The 17,790-nt window shown below is 41.8% G+C and overlaps 1 protein-coding gene and 2 pseudogenes across 3 annotated transcripts in view; 1 reads left to right on the top strand and 2 right to left on the bottom strand.

The window, feature by feature from the left end:
* The first annotated feature begins 4,599 nt into the window (after positions 1-4,599).
* Positions 4,600-17,790, top strand: part of FNTA (farnesyltransferase, CAAX box, alpha) — a 51,889-nt gene continuing 38,698 nt past the window's right edge. The window contains exons 1-4 of the mRNA XM_037744747.1: positions 4,600-4,850; positions 7,304-7,389; positions 12,398-12,512; positions 15,013-15,103. Of these exons, the coding sequence (XP_037600675.1) occupies positions 4,639-4,850; positions 7,304-7,389; positions 12,398-12,512; positions 15,013-15,103 (504 nt within the window). The 5' untranslated portion in view covers positions 4,600-4,638. The remainder of the gene's footprint in view (positions 4,851-7,303; positions 7,390-12,397; positions 12,513-15,012; positions 15,104-17,790) is intronic.
* On the bottom strand, positions 14,554-15,169 carry LOC108316207 (annotated as a pseudogene). Its single transcript, XR_001830230.2, has one exon. The product of XR_001830230.2 is annotated as a protein S100-A11-like (transcript).
* On the bottom strand, positions 15,149-15,870 carry LOC108316205 (annotated as a pseudogene). Its single transcript, XR_005202999.1, has one exon. The product of XR_005202999.1 is annotated as an AP-3 complex subunit sigma-1-like (transcript).

A 17,790-nucleotide genomic window follows, 5' to 3' on the forward strand; every position in this document is an offset into this window, starting at 1 on the left:
TGAGTAACAAAGAATTGTTTTTAGTGAAGCACAGCTTTTACGTAATTTTCTAGAAAAGTGATCACTTTCAAATCAAGCTAGCATAAAACCTTTACCTGGAGTACATTTGACATATATGAAACTTGGGAACGTAGAATTCCACGTTTCTCCCTGTGGTGATGATCTAGTGAACACCAGTGTCACCATGATCCAAGGCAGAAAATGAAACATTGCAAGCACTCTGGAATCCCTACACATGTTCCTTCTCAACCATAACCTCCTCTCCTCCCCTAGAGGTACCTACTAGTCTGAGTTCTGTGGTAACCATTTTATTTTGTTTGGAGTTTTATCATTAAGTAAAAACAATAGGGTATCATTTTGCGTGTTACTAAACTAAATGTACATAGAATTATACACTGTGGTTTCTTTGGCTCAGCACTTTGTTTATACAACTGTGGTACTGTGATATATTAAATATGTACTTTGGTCTTGGTCTTTATCTCCAGCTCCTGGCCAGAGAGTCCATAATTCTTTTAATTTCCTAATTGATAAAGGTGAAAGGTGAAAGAAATGTCCTCTTTTTTTTTTGAGATGGAGTCTTGCTATGGTTTGAATATTTGATCCTCCAAATCTTATGTTGAAATGTAATTCCCAGTGTTGGAGGTGGGGCCTTTGGGAGGTGTTTGGGTCATCAGGATGGATTTCTCATGGATGGCTTGGTGCTATCCTGTCAGTAATAAGTGAGTTCTCACTCTATTTTTTATTTTTATTTTTTTAGCGGATTTTCACTCTGTCACCAGGGTAGAGTGCAGAGGCGCGATCTCGGCTCACTGCAACCTCCACCTCCCGGGTGATTCTCCCGTCTCAGCCTCCTGAGTAGCTGGGATTACAGGTGTGTGCCACCATAACCAGCTAATTTTTGTATTTTTAGTAGAGACCGGGTTTCACCATGTGGAGATGGTCTCGATCTCTTGACCTCGTGTTCCGCCTGCCTTGTCCTCCCAAAGTGCTGGGAATACAGGCGTGAGCCACTGCGCCTGGCCATGTTTTCCTTTATTTATATTTTTTTGAGACAGGCGCTCACTCTGTTGTACAGGTTGGAGTGCAGTGGTGTGATCATGGCTCACTGTAGCCTTGACTTCCTGAGCTCAAGTGATCCCCTCACTTCAGCTTCTCGAGTACCTGGGATTACAGGCACATGTCACCACACCCAACTAATTTTTGTATTTTTTAAGAAATGGGTCTGGCTAAGTTGATCTCAAACTCCTGGGGGCTGGTCTCAAATGATCCTCCTGCCTTGGCCTCCTAAAGTGCTGCGATGCATGGGTGGTTCAGTGGTAGAATTCTTGCTTGACTAAGGTGCTGTGATTATAGATGTGAGCCACTGTGCCCAGCCATGATTTTCTTCTAACCATGCTGATTATTGCATGAGCTTTAGTTCATACATTTTATTTTGCAAGTATTCCATTATTTGACTATACCACGTTGTACTCTTGATGAGCATGTTGATTGTTTCCACTCTGTGGCTATTACAATGTGTTGCCAGTACTGTTGTTCATGTGTTCTGATGCATGTGAGTACACCATTTAAAAATATATATATATACCTGAGTATTGCTGGATGTCTTAGTCATTTTGTGTTACTATAATAAGAATACCTGAGGCTGGTAATTTATAAAGAAAAGAAATTTATTTGGCTCATGATTCTGGAGGCTGAAAGACTCAAGACTGGGCAGCTTTACCTGATGAGGTTCTCAGACTGCTTCAACTCATCAGGGAAAGAGAAGGGGAGTACTGTGTGCAAAAAGATCACATAGCAAGAGAAGAAGCAAGAGAGAGAAACTGAGGAAGACAGCTAGTCTATTTTGCAAGAGCAAGAACCTACTTATCCTTAAGGGAGGCCGTTAATCTATTAATGAGGAATCTGCTCCCATGACCCAAACAGCTCCCACTAGACCGTGCCTGTCAACCCTGAATGAGTTTTGGTAGGGACAAAATATCCAAACCATAGCACTGGGTGATAACAATGTGTATCTTCAACTTTCCTACATAATGCCAACCTATTTTCCAAAGCCACTTGAAATTGCTAAGCTTTTCCATTTTTGCCAATGTAGTGAATGTACGTAGTATATAAAGACATATTGCTTCGTGATCATGGTATCTCCCCTGCCAGGTAAGTATAAAGACATATTTCTTTCTTTCTTTTTTTTTTTTTTTGAGATGGAGTTTCGCTTTTGTCGTCCACGCTGGAGTGCAATGGCACAATCTCAGCTCACTGCAACCTCTGCCTCCCAGATTCAAGCAATTCTTCTGCTTCAGCCTCCTAAGTAGCTGGGGTTATAGGTGTATGCCACTATGCCCAGCTAATTTTTGTATTTTTAGTAGAGACAAGGTTTCACCATGTTAGCCAGGCTAGTCTCGAACTCCTGACCTCAGGTGATCCACCTGTCTCAGCCTTCCAAAGTGTTGGGATTACAGGGGTGAGCCACCCTGCCTGGCCAAAGAGATTTCTAATTTGCATTTTCTTGATTAATAATGAGTCTGATCATCTCTTCATGCATTTATTTGCCATTCTAGGTTTTCTGTTTTGTGCAGAATCTTAAGCTTTTATGCTTTTACTTTCACATTGAAGTCTAGGAAGTATGACATAGGGATGCAATTTCTTTTTCTTTTCCTCTGTTAGTACCTGATTGACCCAGCACCATTATTCAGAACGCCATCCTTTTTTCAATCTTCTGCAACGAAGGCTTTGTCTAGTCTCGAGCATCCACATACACATGGATCTGTTTGTGAGTTTTCTACTATGTCCCATTATTTGGTTTATCTATTTCTGCACCAATACTATAGCCTCTTTGAACAAAAAGAGAATGATTTAATGCAATATATGGAGTGGAGAAAGTCAAAAAGTCCTTTTTGTTCAGGTTTTCCTTGGCCTCTCTGTGGAGCATTCCTCCCTGTGACCCCCAGTGGGATAAGAGCCCTCTAGAACTAGGGTATATTTTCTTTACAGCCAGCGGTCACATAGAAAGGCAGGGCTGGAAGGAGGTTAGAGTAGTATTTGCAGGTGCCATGGCCGGCTTTGGGGGAAAAAGCTTCTGGTTTCTATGATTTGCAAGGGGGAAGAGGAATTCTAGTTGCTGTGGTTTGCCTCAGGAGGAGTGGTCACAGAGAGGAGGACAGGAGAAGGTCAGAGAGAATGGGCTTCTGAAGCTGATGCTTGACCTTCATTTGGGGTATTGTTTTCTGAGCCACAACAGCATTCATTCATATGACCCCTTGTTAATGAAAAGAGTCAAATTCTGGAAAATATTTGAAGAGATTTATTCTGAGCCAAATATGAATGATTCATGGCCTGTGACATAGCCCTCAAGAGATTCTGAGAACATGTGCCCAGGGTGGATGGGGCATAGCTGGGTTTTGTACATTTTTGGGAGGCATGAGACTTCAATCAAATACATGCAAGATACACATTGGTTTGTCTGGAAGGACAAGACAACTCATTGGGGAGGGGGGTGCTTCCAGGCGTAGGTAGGTTTAAATATGTTCTGATTAGCAATTGGTTGAAAGTTATTATGAATAGAAAGAATGTCCAGATTTGTGATAAAGGGTTGTGAAGACCGAGGTTTTATTATGCAGATGAAGCCTCCAAGTAACAGGCTTCAGAGAGAATAGATTGTAAATGTTTCTTATCAGACTTAAGGTTGGCCTTGATGTTAGTGGCCTACCCTACCCCCTTCTATCATGGCCTGAACAAGTTTTTCAGGTTAACTTTGGAATGCCCTTGGCAGAGAGGAAGGGTCTATTCAGATGGTTTGGGTTCAGAATTTTATTTTTTTGGTTTACACCATTATATCTGAACATATATAAATACAAACACAAACTTCACCAAAAATTACTTTCCTTTTCTATTGGTGTGTGCGTTTGTTTTGAAACAGGGTCTCTGTTACTCACGCTGGAGTGCAGTGGCATCTCAGCTCACTGCAGCCTCGAACTCCCAGCTAAAGCGATCCTCCCACCTCAGCCTCCTGAGTAGCTGGAACCACAGGCGCTCACATGACGTCCTGCTAAGTTTTTGTATTTTTGGTAGGGAAAGAGTTGCATTATGTTGCCCAGGCTGGTCTGGACTGCCCGGGTTCACGCGATCCTCCTGGGTTCACGCTATCCTTCGTCTCACGCGATCCTCCTGCCGCGGCCTCTGAGCTGCTGGGATCAGGCGTGAACCACCGTGCCCGGCCTTTATATTTTGTTTCGGAAATGCTGAGATGGACGCAAAGGGCAGAGTGCTCAGTGTCCGCCAGCCGCCCTGGGCCCCAAGCTTCCGTCCAAAAAGGCATCGCCCTCTTCCTGCCCGGGCCGCTAACAGCACTAATACAGTCCGAGTGACGTCTGCAAAGCTCCGGAACGGCGACACATGGAAAGACGGGTGGGATCCTGGGGGCCCTCGGAAGAGCCGCGCAGTCTCGCGGCGGACGCCGCCAGCACCCACACACTCCCACCCAGGCCCGGGCCGCCAGCCAGGACCTTCTAGCCAGCACCTCTATGGTTTAAAAAAAATAAAATAAAAATAAACAAACCCAGGAAACCGGAAGTTGCCCGCTTGGCGGGGAAGGGATGGGCGGGGCCTCAGAGGGGCGGGGCCTCCGTTGCGGACCGAGGCGAGATGGCGGCCACAGAGGGGGTCGGGGAGGCTGCGCAAGGCGGAGAGCCAGGGCAGCCGGAGCAGCCCCCGCCCCAGCCGCCCCCACCGCCGCCCCCACCGCCGCCCCCCCAGCAGCACGAGGGAGAGATGGCGGCCGAGGTCGGGGAAGCCGTGGCGTCCCCCATGGACGACGGGTTTCTGAGCCTGGACTCGCCCTCCTACGTCCTATACAGGTAACGCCCCCGCGGCGGCCGCGGCGCGGGATTCTCCCTGAAGGCCGAGCTGCCCCAAGGCCCGCGGCGCGCGCTCCCGGCCCCGGTGCGCCCGGCCGAAGTTCCCGCGGTGTAGCGTGGGCCAGTGCGGGGCGCTGGGCCGGGGCAGCAGCCGTGAGGTCGTCTCTTCCCAGGGCGGCGCCGACGCGAGACCGTGGGGACGCCGAACAGCGAGGTCTCGGCTTCCCGCTCGCTTTAAGCCGCGCGGAAACTGCTGCGTCCTGAACCGCACTCGTTCAGGTCTTCAGACGTCGCGTTTCGTAAATATAAGAAATTTCCCGCTCTCTTTCACGGCCCAGAACGCTGTGCCGGTAACAAGCAGTGAATACCCAAGGGTTAGGATGCAGTTCTGGTAGTCGGGCAGTAAACCAGGGCCAGATTTGCTTACCCTAAAAACGAGGTGTGAGGGCTTCCCGTGGCTTGCTCTGCTTGGAGCACTGAGGCATTTTCATCCAATCCGTATTTTAGCGCCTCGTATCAGCCAGGCTAAAGGCTGAAAAGAGATTTGTTACTGAACCTCTCTTAAGCCTCCCTGCATCGCTCCGTATATAATACAAGTGATGTGTACTGGAGACGCCCCTCGTCTTTGCCGACACCCAGTTCCATCAGTTCTTTGCTTTTAGACGGTAATGCTGATTCCCTAATTCCCTGTGAACCTGCAGAGATAATCGCCTTAGTTTTACATTTGTAGTTCTAGGTAAACCCATTCTGTGGCTTGTTTACCTTGATTTTATGAATGAATAGAAGTCACTAACTAGAGTTTTTTTGTTTTTTTGGAGATAATATTTTACTCATTTAAATTGGTAGCCCCATAACTCTCAAGTTAGCTCTCTGGATTGTGAAATACGCAGGTTCTAACATGACTGTGTGTGATTTCCTGGTGACTAAATGACAGCGTTACCTTTCCAGGCCACTCCCCCAGGCTTTAGGTGTCACTCTCAGGTCACGGCTTCTCTTGTATTTCTCCTTGTATAATGGACACAGTTTCTAGCATGGATGTCACAGAATCTTTGCTGTCAATAGTTGATCATTATAGAGAAATAAAAAGTGAAAGGAAGGCCGAAGGCGTTGGCTCATGTCTGTAATCCCAGCACTTTGGGAGGCTGAGGTGGGCTGATCACGTGAGGTCAGGAGTTCGAGACTAGCCTGGCCAACATGGTGAAACCCCCTCTCTACTGAAAATATAAAAATTAGCCAGGCTTGGTGGCGAGCACCTGTAATCTCAGCTAATCGGGAGGCTGAGGCAGGAGAATCGCTTGAACCCGGGAGGCGGAGGTTGCAGAAAGCCTGGATTGTGCCATTTCACTCCAGCCTGGATGTCTAGAGCGAGACTCAATTCCCTCCCCCCCCCCAAAAAAAAGGGAAAGGAAAAGAATATAAGTGAATGTGTTGAAGAGAAATTTGGTCACACTGGGTAGTTCACAAATTTCTGTAAAGCACTAATTGTTACTATACAGTTATTTTAGCATTGCTTATTAGTAGTCATTGAATGCTGCCTGTTTGCAGTGGGTGTTTTAAGTGCTTAACATCTGTTACCTCATTTAATCCTCCAAAAAACCTTATAAGGTTGGTTGGTAGTAATATTGCCCTCTTTGTAAAAATGATGAAACTCAAGCCCAAAGAAGTTAAGTAACTTTCTGAAGGTCACACAGCTAGTAAGTGGTAGAGCCAATGTTATGACTTAGGCAATTGTCGGATTCCAGAGCCTGCTTTCTTATTGATTACATGTACCACCTCTTGAGTATGTTAATGGTGCTTGCTTATTAAAATGTCAATTCCTAGCACTTTGTTACTCAAACTTTTAAAAAATGCTGACTGACTCGAATCTTAGTAGACCAATGAGTTAGACTGATTTCTAAGTTAAAAATACTGTGGGCCAGGTGCAGTGGATCACCTGAGGTCAGGAGTTTGAGACCAGCTTGACCAACATGGTGAAACCCATCTTTACTAAAAATGCAAAAAATTAGCTGGGCATGGGGCGGGCGCCTGTAATCCCAGCTGCTTGGGAGGTGGAGGCAGGAGAATCGCTTGAACGTGGGAGGTGGAGATTGCAGTGACCGGAGATCCGGCTACTGCACTCCAGCTTGGGTGACAGTGCAAGACTCTGTTTCAAAAAAAAAATACTGTGTACTTGCTGCAAAAACATGTTTTCTACTTATAAAACTTTGAATTTGAAAACCTGATTAATGTTTCAGCATCTAGGGGTTATTTGTTTAATTTTACTTTAGTAGTTTAATATGTAAAGCATATTGGCAAAACTTGGTCATGGAGAATCCAACCATGATTGCATTACGAGCCCTGTAAGTTACTAATATTAATGTAAGTGTAATTGTTGTCATTTTTAAAACACTAGAGTTCTTTTTTTTTCTTCTGTATTTGAATGTAACCACTGGTGGGGGAATGTCTGTTTTCAGGGACAGAGCAGAATGGGCTGACATAGATCCAGTGCCGCAGAACGATGGCCCCAATCCCGTGGTCCAGATCATTTATAGTGACAAATGTAAGTTTGTTTGAATTAGGAAAAGGTCTGTAAGTTAAACTTAGTAGCAGAATTGGAATTCACAACTATGTAGCAAGATAGATGACAGATTTTTGTCTAATAAAAATCTCAGTGACTTAAGATGAGTTAATTTTGTGCTTTTTTTGGTGATTTATCTTTATGATTAAAAGTTTTATTTTGCCCAAAGACTGGACATATTCTAAGTAATGAACAAGTAATGAATGTTACAGTATAATAGATAATAGCTACTATGTAATTGTGCATTTCTTTTCCTTCCTGGAGACCCCACTGCCTGGGAGATTGTGCATGTATAATACAATATAAATGAGTTACTGTTTTTAGAATAAACTTTGGTTGCTGAAACATCAGCATTTAAAAATATATTTTGTCAATGAAGTGTTAGGCTCAGTTTAATATCAAAACTGAGTGGTATTAAAATGAATGGATATTAGAATGAGTGGATTTTTTTCTTTGACAAAGTATCATTCTTTTATAATGAATGAAAATGTAAATTGAAGGTTATGCAAATGTTAATTGTTAATTGTTCTAGGAAAGGGTAAATGAATAAAATAGAATGACATTTTTGTAATTTTATGTATATATATGTTCTTTCAGCTAAGGCTTTACTAAGATCATTCTTTTACAAAAGCATTTTTTTGCTGATAACCAAATGACAATAAAAAAATAAAATGACAATAAATGTTTTAAAAAGAATAATGAAACAGGTTTTCCTTATTAAGTATACAAATATGCCACTAAATGATTAAGTGGAAGTAGCACAGAAATAGATTAATAAGGACTCTAGAAATAGGTCCTCACTCTATGAAAACTTAGCATATGATAAAAAGGACGTTTTATGCCTTCATGAAAAGGATGGATTAATCAAATAATGGTTTGGAATAGTTGGCTGTGCAATTAAGTAAAAGCAGAATTGTATCCCTATCATTCTTAGGGTGAAGAAGGTGTTTTTCGGCAAAATGTAAACCTCAGAATCGATTAAGGAAAAGGTCAGAATATATAACTGCACTAAAATGCAAAACTCCCATACTTTGAAGGATATTATATGTGAAGAGACACTTCACAAAATATCTATAAAGTTATATTAACCTTACTAGTGATCAGAGAAATACAAACCATAACTTTTTCAGATTCATAAGTACTTATAACAGAGATGTTGGGGGAAACATATAATCAAGTTTCCATTGAGGATAAATTAATAACCTTTTTTTGCAAGGTATAAAATTAACATTTTGGGCTGGATGTGGTGGCTGACGCCTGTAATCCCAGCACTTAGAGAGGCCAAGGTGGGCACGTCACCTGAGGTGAGATCACCTGAGGTAGGAGTCCCAGACTAGCCTGGCCAACATGGTGAAACCCCATCTCTACTAAAAATACAAAATTAGCCAGGTGTGGTGGCAGGAACCTGTAATCCCAGCTACTGAGGAGTCTGAGGAAGGAGAATCACTTGAACCCGAGAGGTGGAGGTTGCAGTGAGCCGACATTGTGATCTAGACTAAATGACAAGAGCAAAACTCCGTCTCAAAAAAAGAAAAAAAAAAAAGAAAAATTAACATTTTGAATTCCTACATACACCATAGGTAAAACCATAAAATAAAAGATAAGTTTGACCTGCCAACCATTTATAGACAAATAGATCAATTTAAAACCACAGCAGAAGAAACCATGAACAAGTAGCAGTGTGAGAGAAGATACGTCATATAAAGCAGGATCCATATTAAAACTTGTAAGTCATTTCTGCAAAAGGATAAGGAGACAGAGAGTTTAATCAAAAAATGGACAAAGGGTATGAACTGGCAATTCATAGAAAAGAAAATGCCATTGGCCAACAAAATAGGAAGAATCTCTTATCGTTAGGAATGAAGGATAGACAGGCTGAAATGAGAATGCCATTTTTCACCCGTGGTTTAAGTGGCAGAAATGAAAACTGTCTTATGATGTTAGGTATTAAGTTATATGAAGAGCTCCATACGTTTCATATGGCAGTTTTCGTATGTTTAGCCATTTTGGAAAGCAGTGTTGTTATATCTTTTAAAACTGGAAAATGCACCTATCTTATAGCCTAGCAATGCTGCTTCTGATGTGATATTCTGGATTCATTCTGGCACATGACGTGAGAAGATATGCGCAGGAGGTTACAAGGACAGACTTTGGAGCCAGACCATCTGGTTCAAATTCTAACTTAGGCTGGGCGTAGTGGCTTACGCCTGTAATCCAAGCACTTTGGAGGCCAAGGTGGGCGGATCACCTGAGGTCAGGAGTTCAAGACCAGCCTGACCAACATGGTGAAACCCCATCTTTAAAAAAAAAAAAAAAAAAAATTCTAACTTCACATTTTACTGACTGTAATCTTGGACAAGTTATTTAACTCCTATGTACCTCTGTTTCCACATGTGTAAAATGAGGATAATGGTACTAACTATAGATGTAGTAAATTATTCACATAAAATCATAGAATAGTGTCTGGCTCATAGTAAGCATTATATACGTTAGCTACTATATTTGTAGCATTTTTGGAAAAAGTAAGATAATTGGAAACTACCTATATGTCTATCTTTTGGAGAAATTGATAAAATGCATCATTGTCATACAGTTGAATACTATATAACCATTAAGAGGATTTAGATCTATTATAACATGAACAGATCTCAGAAACAATGTTGAGTTAAAAAAGGCAAAGTAGGCCGGGCATGGTGGCTCACACCTGTAATCCTAGCACTTTGGGAGGCCGAGGTGGGTGGATCACCTGAGACCAGGCCATCATGGTGAAACCCCATCTTAAAAAAAAAAAAAAGGCAAAGTGTTGGAAACTTCGAGCACAACAGTATGTCGTTCATAATTTTTTTTTTTTTTTTTTTGAGATGGAGTCTCACTCTGTCGCTAGGCTGGAGTGCAGTGGCAAAATCTTGGCTAACTGCAACCACCGTCTCCTGGGTTCAAACAGTTCTCCTGCCTCAGCCCCCTGAGTAGTTGGGACTACAGGCCTGCACCACTACGCCCAGCTGATTTTTGTATTTTTAGTAGAGATGGGGTTTCACCACATTGGCCAAGATGGTCTAGATCTTTTGACATTGTGATCTGCCTGCCTTGGCCTCCCAAAGTGCTGGGATTATGGGTGTGAGCCACTGTGCCTGGCCAATATAATTTTTAAATTAAGGAATATGTTAGGCCAGGCGCAGTGGCTCATGCCTGTAATCCCAGCACTTTGGGAGGCTGAGGCGGGTGGATCGCCTGAGATTAGGAGTCTGAGACTAGCCTGACCAACATAATGAAACTCCGTCTCTACTAAAAATACAAAAATTAGCTGGGTGTGATAGCAGTGCCTGTAATTCCAGCTACTCGGGAGGCTGAGGCAGGAGAATCACTCGAAACCAGGAGGCAGAGGTTGTGGTGAGCCGAGATCGTGCCATCGTACTCCAACCTGGGTAACAAGCGTGAGACTCTGTCTCAAAAAAAAAAAAGAATATTTTAATGATGTTTCATTTTACCTTTTACATTGACTTGGATTTTGGTTGCTTACATAGGAACCTAAGGCTTCGGAGCTATGCCAGCCTGATAGGCTCCAAGTTTATTTTATCAGTGTGCATATGTATATGTGTATATTTTATGTGTATGTGTGTGTAAAATAATGTTATATGTATACATTATATATATAGTTAACGTTTTATTTTGTTACAAATTTGAAATTATTTGGAAGCTTGTTTTTTTTGTTTTTTGGTTTTATTTTTTGAGACAGAGTTTCGCTCTTGTTGCCCAGGCTGGAGTGCAATGGCATGATCTTGACTCACTGTAACCTCTGACTCCTGGGTTCAAGCGATTTTCCTGTCTCAACCTCCTGAGTAGCTGGGATTACAGGCATGCGTCATCATGTCTGGCTAATTTTGTATTTCCAGCAGAGACAGGGTTACACCATGTTGGCCAGGCTGGCCTTGAACTCCTAACCTGAAGTGATCCACCTGCCTCGGCCTCCCAAAGTGCTGGGATTACAGGCGTGAGCCATGGCGCCTGGCCAAGGAAGCTTAGTATTAATGACTGCATAGTATTTCATAGTTGTTTGACATTTATGTTGTTTCTAAATTTTGCTCTGGAATGAATTCAACTTTTTTTTTTTCACCCAGGCTGGAGTGCAGTGGTGCAAATCTCAGCTCACCGCAGCCTCTGCCTCCTGGGTTTGAGCGATTCTCCTGCCTTAGCCTCCCCAGTAGCTGGAATTACAGGCCCATGCCACCACACCCAGCTAATTTTTGTATTTTTAGTAGAGATGGGGTTACACCATGCTGGTCAGGCTTATCTCGAACTTCTGACCTGGTTATCTGCCTGCCTCAGCCTCCCAAAGTTCTGGGCTTACAGACGTGAGCCACCGCACCCGACCTAGTTTACACTATCTTTAATAATGTATGAGTGAAAAAAGCAAAGCTCAGAGTGGGATGGGATCTCGTTTGCATAAAAATGAAGGATGGAATTAGGCCATATACTTGGAGATGCATAGAATATATTTCAAAGGATACAGTAGAATCAGTTAATAATGGTTGCTTTTCTGTGGGGGGGGATTGGGAATTTAGTGGAATGGAAATTTAGTGTGAACCTTTTTGTACTGTTTTGAGTTTTCTGCCTTTGGACATATTTTTCACTTAAAAATCTGATCATCAAAATAAAATTTCAGAAAAACAGCTATATGAATGTATTTGAATGTATGCACCCCTAATTTTCCTTTTACACATAAGGCCTATGGGAGATTTGGAATCTGGCATGAATTCTTATGCATGCACGTAAGCAGTAGGCATATGGTTAGACATAAGTAGCCCATGCTTTTTGTGTCTGTGACACTAGGGCATTATCAGGGTGGCAACCATAGCCATTTGACTGCTTTTTGATATAAATGATACAAAGGCCAATAAAATATCCTTCTGCGTAGATATAGCAACATTATACATTATAGTGCTAGTTGTAAGTAAGATGGTCCTAATGTGGTTGTGTGCTCTATCTCTAGTTAGAGATGTTTATGATTACTTCCGAGCTGTCCTACAGCGTGACGAAAGAAGTGAAAGAGCTTTTAAGCTAACCCGGGACGCTATTGAATTAAATGCAGCCAATTATACAGTGTGGTAAGTAATATATATTGTCAGTACTCCCTGCATAAATGTTTTACTTTAAGTGGCTTTTCTTTTTTAAGCTCTACATTAATTTTTTGGTTGGGGGGAAGGAGTTTTGCCCTTGTTGCCCAGGTTGGAATGCAGTTGGTACGATCTTGGCTCACTGCAACCTCTGCCTCCTGGGTTGAAGTGATTCTCCTGCATCAGCCTCCCGAGCAGCTGGGATTACAGGCAGCCACCACCATGCCTGGCTACTTTTCTTGTATTTTTAGTAGAGATGGGGTTTCACTATGTTGGCCAAGCTGGTCTTGAACTCTTGACCTCAGGTGATCCATCCTCCTTAGCCTCCCAAAGTGTTTGGATTACAGATGTAAGCCACCAAGCCTGGCCTTTAATTTTTATCAAAATAGCGATTTGAGTATGGGTTTAAGAAGCTGCATGAAAAAAAGTAGCAATCTCCAGCCCATTCCCTCCTACCATCAGTTCCACTCCGCAGAGGCAATAACTCTTAGGGATTTTTTTCTTGAATTAATCTCCATATTCTAGATAATTTGCTTAATTGTTATTTTTTTTTTCATTTTAAACATTATTCCTTCTGTGAAAGATCGTTCATTCTCCACTACCCTCTCTGTATCACAGATGAGCACTCAGTTTATGTTCATGCTGACCCACATTTTAAAGTGTAATTACATTCCTTCTAACAGAGTGTCATTTTTGTTTTGTTTTCTTTGTACTGACAGGTAATTTGTCTTCCAGATGCTCTGATATATGTGAAGTGTCATTTTTCTATTGAACACAGGTCATCCTTCAGTTCCATTTTTCTTTTCACTAGTTGGATACTGCATACCTGATCTTCAGCTCGTTCATGTGTTAGATCTGCTGTGTCCTAGACGCCATACCCTTCTCTTTCTTGATTTACTTTCTCATTTTATAGAGCACATCATGGAGTAGAAGGATGGAAAGTAATTTTTGAGATTTATACAATTAAAAATCAGTAGTCTCTCTTCAACTATAGTAATAGGATTCTAGATTGGAAATTATTTTCCCTGGGAAATTTAAAACTCTTTCTGTTTCTCTTAGCTTCTTTTCAGGTTGAGATTTCCATTCCTTTGTTTAAAACTTTTTTTAAGTTCTGGGGATTTTTTTGTGTTCTTCTGATAATTTCTTCTCTCTTTCCTCTGTTTACTTTTTCTGGAATTCCTTTTAGTTGTATGTAGTATCTCCTGGATTACCTTTTCTTATATCCATTTCTTTGTCTTTTTATTTTCTTTTGAGATATTTCCTCAATTTTATTTTCTAACTCTTGTATGGATTTTTAAAGATTTCTACATTTAATTTGGGGGAGAAGTTTTTTGTTATCTATTCTTTTTTAAAGTAGCATCGTGTGTGTGTGTGTGTGTGTGTGTGTGTGTGTGTGTGTGTGTGGTGTGTTTTAGAAGTACAATTACCTTGGAGTTTAAACTAAGAGAAAAAAGTCGTAATGTTTTCATGAAATATGTACTTGGTTCCTTAAATAACAATTATGTGACAGATAGGGGAAGGAATTAAGGAATGTTGCCCTTGTGATCCATACAAACCACCAACATTTTAGGTTGTACACAATTAAAGAAATATCTGGGTCGAACGTGATGGTTTATGCCTGTAATCCCAGCTCTTTGGGAGGCCGAGGGGAGCAGATCACAAGGTCAGGAGTTTGAAACCAGCCTGGGCAACACAGTGAAACCCCATCTTGGGATGCCTATAATTCCAGCTGCTTGGGAGGCTGAGGTGGGAGAATCACTTGAACCCAGGAGGCAGAGGTTGCAGTGAGCCGAGATTGTGCCACTGTCCTCGAGCGTGGGCAACAGAGCGAGACTCCGTCACCAAAAAAAAATTAGGTAATACTGGAAATACTTCTTAAAACACTGTAATAGCCAATACATAGAGGCAAGCCATAGGTGGGCACAGGAATGCAGTTTAGAAAAGAAAGAAAAAATCATATAGGAACTACTCAATTTCTTTAAAATCACTGAGCAAGAAAAGCAACAGTGAACTTTCTTTTTTTTTTTTTTTCGTGTTTTAAAAAAGTGACATTTTTTTATTACTATCCGTAGGTAGGGCCTGCATGAGGTGGTTGGTGTGCTGGGCTCGGGATGATGTGTGGACTGTGGAGATGATGACAGAAAGGCAGGAAGGAAATGGGGTGGATTTGAAGGCCAGGCCCAAGGGGTCCTCAGGTCCGCTTCTTGGAAGGGACAGCCTTGAGGAAGGAGTCATGGCAGGCCATAGCTAGGCCACCAATCAGATTAAGAAATTCTGAGAAATCTAGCTGCCCATCATTGTTGGTGTCCAGTTTCTTCATCATACGGTCAAGGACACTGGGGTCCTTCTTGTTCTTTGTGAAGGCAGCCAGTTCTCTATTCATGATGCTTAGGAACTCCGTCTCGGAGAGAATGTAGTTAACAAGCATCCTTTCCAGCGTACTTCTGGAAAACAGTAGTTAGGGACTTGATGCACCACTCACCCTCTGTAGGGCTGGAGATTTTTGCCACGTTGAAGCTGAACGAGGCGTGTGGGAGGCTGTGGCTGGGAGCAGCGCTGAGAGCTCTGGGCATGGCATGCAGGTCTGGAGCCTCTCCCCGACGCACCAAAACATTGAACTTTCATATTGATTTTACACAATTCCTATATAGTACCTTGAGCAAAAGTTAAGACTCTTCTCTATTTTTGGTAAATGACTGCATGGTAAACTTAGATGACTTTTTCCTCTGGATTTTACCTGGAAGTGGCTTCTTAAAATTTTTATTTAAAAGAGGGCAGGTTTGTCAATTTTATACTGATGTCACCAATGTTAATATTTCTTGGGATCTCAGGAAGATTCGTATTCTTTACAGCTGATAACAGCGCTTCTGCTAAGCCAGCCTCAGATTTTTCTAGCTTATTTTCTGTATCAATTTGTGTAACAATCTCATTCATGTTAGTCTCTAATAGCATTCCCCCCATCACCATTTCTGCAAGAATATTGTGCACCTTGTCTACATGGAAGATCAAATCCAGTTCACAGACATTTTTAAAACATTTGTCTAATGTTTCCACAAATACGTGAATTAGATCTAAAATGTCAAGTTCACTTTCTGAAGAATCAACACAGAAGACAAAATATTAGCATTGCATAATGTTTATAAATCAGTTTGTTGTTGGATCCTCCAATTAATAATCTTCCTTCTAGGAAATTACAAACATTTTCATCTCTCTTAGATACCAAATAGAAAGTCCCCCTGATGATTTGCTGTTGTGTATCTTCACTGTTGGGCTGGTAGAACTTGGAGAGCCTCGGCTTCCCGTGGTTGTTGAAGATTAGGATTGCCTTGATCATGGCTGGGCACTGGGGGGCCAGGGCAGGGGCAGGTGGAGTCTCGCCAGAGATCCTTCCCCACCCATCCCTTCCTTTTTTTTTTTAAATTTCATGGGTATGAGATCTTTTCATCTCTTTTGGCCTCTTTCATGGTTGGTAATTCTTGACTTTCTCTTTATGCTTATAAGAGAGACAGGAAAAATCCTGACTGAAAGCCGTGTCTGTGGCAGGATTTATCAGCCGGAGGGCTTCTCTGTGAAGTGAAGCCCTTACTGAGTGGGGATGTGGCTGTGTTGTAGTGAAATCTCACTTGTCAGTATTTAAATCTTTTCTCTTGGACAGTGTCTCTCAAAGAGGATTAAGTAGTTTATTGCTTAAGGAGTGTACGTTTGGCTGCCACAGTTCTGGGGGGTCAGGCAGGGGAAGATGTTAGGAGAGTCTTACTGTTTAGGATATCAACTTTTTGCAGATCTTACCTTGTCACTTGAAATACAAACTTTTTTTTTCTAACTTAGTATATCAACATTTTAAATGTCCTTGTTTCCACCCTTTAACTTTCCCTGCCTTCTAGTGTGCCTGGTAACACATTCTGCTTCATATTTTTCCAGAGGATAAAGCCACTTGTCTCCTGCCCAAGACAGAGGATGTCACTTCTGCTCAGGGGAGTGGGAAGGGTCTTGACTGCCAAGGACTCTTTTTCTATAGTCTTTCTACTGCTTTTAGTCCCACCTTTGACCCTCAGTTTTGGAAATATGTCATACCTCTGATTTCTGGAATTTTCTTACAGTCTTATTCTGTGTTTTAGTCAGTTAAATCTTGTCTGTCTGCTTAAACTTCCCATAATGTTGTTGACCTCTTCCAGTTGCCGTGGTGTCTTTGTCCCAGATTCTCTTTGTTCTTGTGGGTTTATTCCTTTGTTGTCATTTTAGTGGGTTTTATTAGGGAGTAAGAATAAACTCGTTTACTTAATCCAGCCTGTTTAACCGGAATTCTCAGTGTGTTTCATCATTCTTGGAACTTAGAATACACTTAAAGATTGCCTGCAAGTTTATTGATGTGGAAAAAAGCAGTATACCTGGAATCATTACCCATAAAAGCAGCCAAGGGCTTATATTTACAGACTCCGTGAAGTCTACTTCAAAAAAATAATAATGGAGAGAAATGCTATTGTCTCTCCTACTTTGCAGTTCGTTTTCTTTTATTATTACTATTTTTGAGACAGACTGTCACACTGTTGCCCAGGCTGGAGTACAGTGGTGTAATCTTGGCTCACTGCAACCTCCGCCTCCTAGGTGCAAGCAATTCTTGTGCTGCTGAGTAGCTGGGATTGCAGGTGTCTGCCAGCACATCCAGCTAATTTTTGTATTTTTAGTAGAGATGGGGTTTCACTATATTGGCCAGGCTGGTCTCGAACTCCTGACCTCAAGTGATCTGCCTGCCTTGGCCTCCCAAAGTGAGCAGTTCATTTTAAAAGCTAATAAAATTAGGTCCTGGAATGCCCTTTACTTAGTAATTGGAAATTTTGAAGTAAAAATATGCCAGAACTAACTTTTTAGGAAAAATTTTTTTGTTGTTGGTTCTCTACCTATGGGGAAATTAAAGAGAAACTTGTTTCATTTATAAGTAACATTTTTGTGGTGGTTCTACAAGTAAATATTTTGTTAATGTTTATAATAGAATTATTATATGAATAATGTATCTACAGAAACAAGCTGTACTGTATAGGGAAACAGATGTCTTTGATTCTCATATTATAGAACACCAGTGACCAGAGTAGTACCTGAAAATAATTTTAGTTGGTTTTCTATCATTACTTAAGATTTAGAAGTTTACTTTTCTGCTCAAGCCTGTAATCCCAGCACTTTGGGAGGCCGAGGCGGGTGGATCACAAGGTCAAGAGATCGAGACCATCCTGGTCAACATGGTGAAACCCCGTCTCTACTAAAACTACAAAAA

Source organism: Cebus imitator, unplaced genomic scaffold (genome assembly GCF_001604975.1).
Source record: "Cebus imitator isolate Cc_AM_T3 unplaced genomic scaffold, Cebus_imitator-1.0 Scaffold183, whole genome shotgun sequence".
In the NCBI taxonomy this organism is placed as follows: domain Eukaryota; kingdom Metazoa; phylum Chordata; class Mammalia; order Primates; family Cebidae; genus Cebus; species Cebus imitator.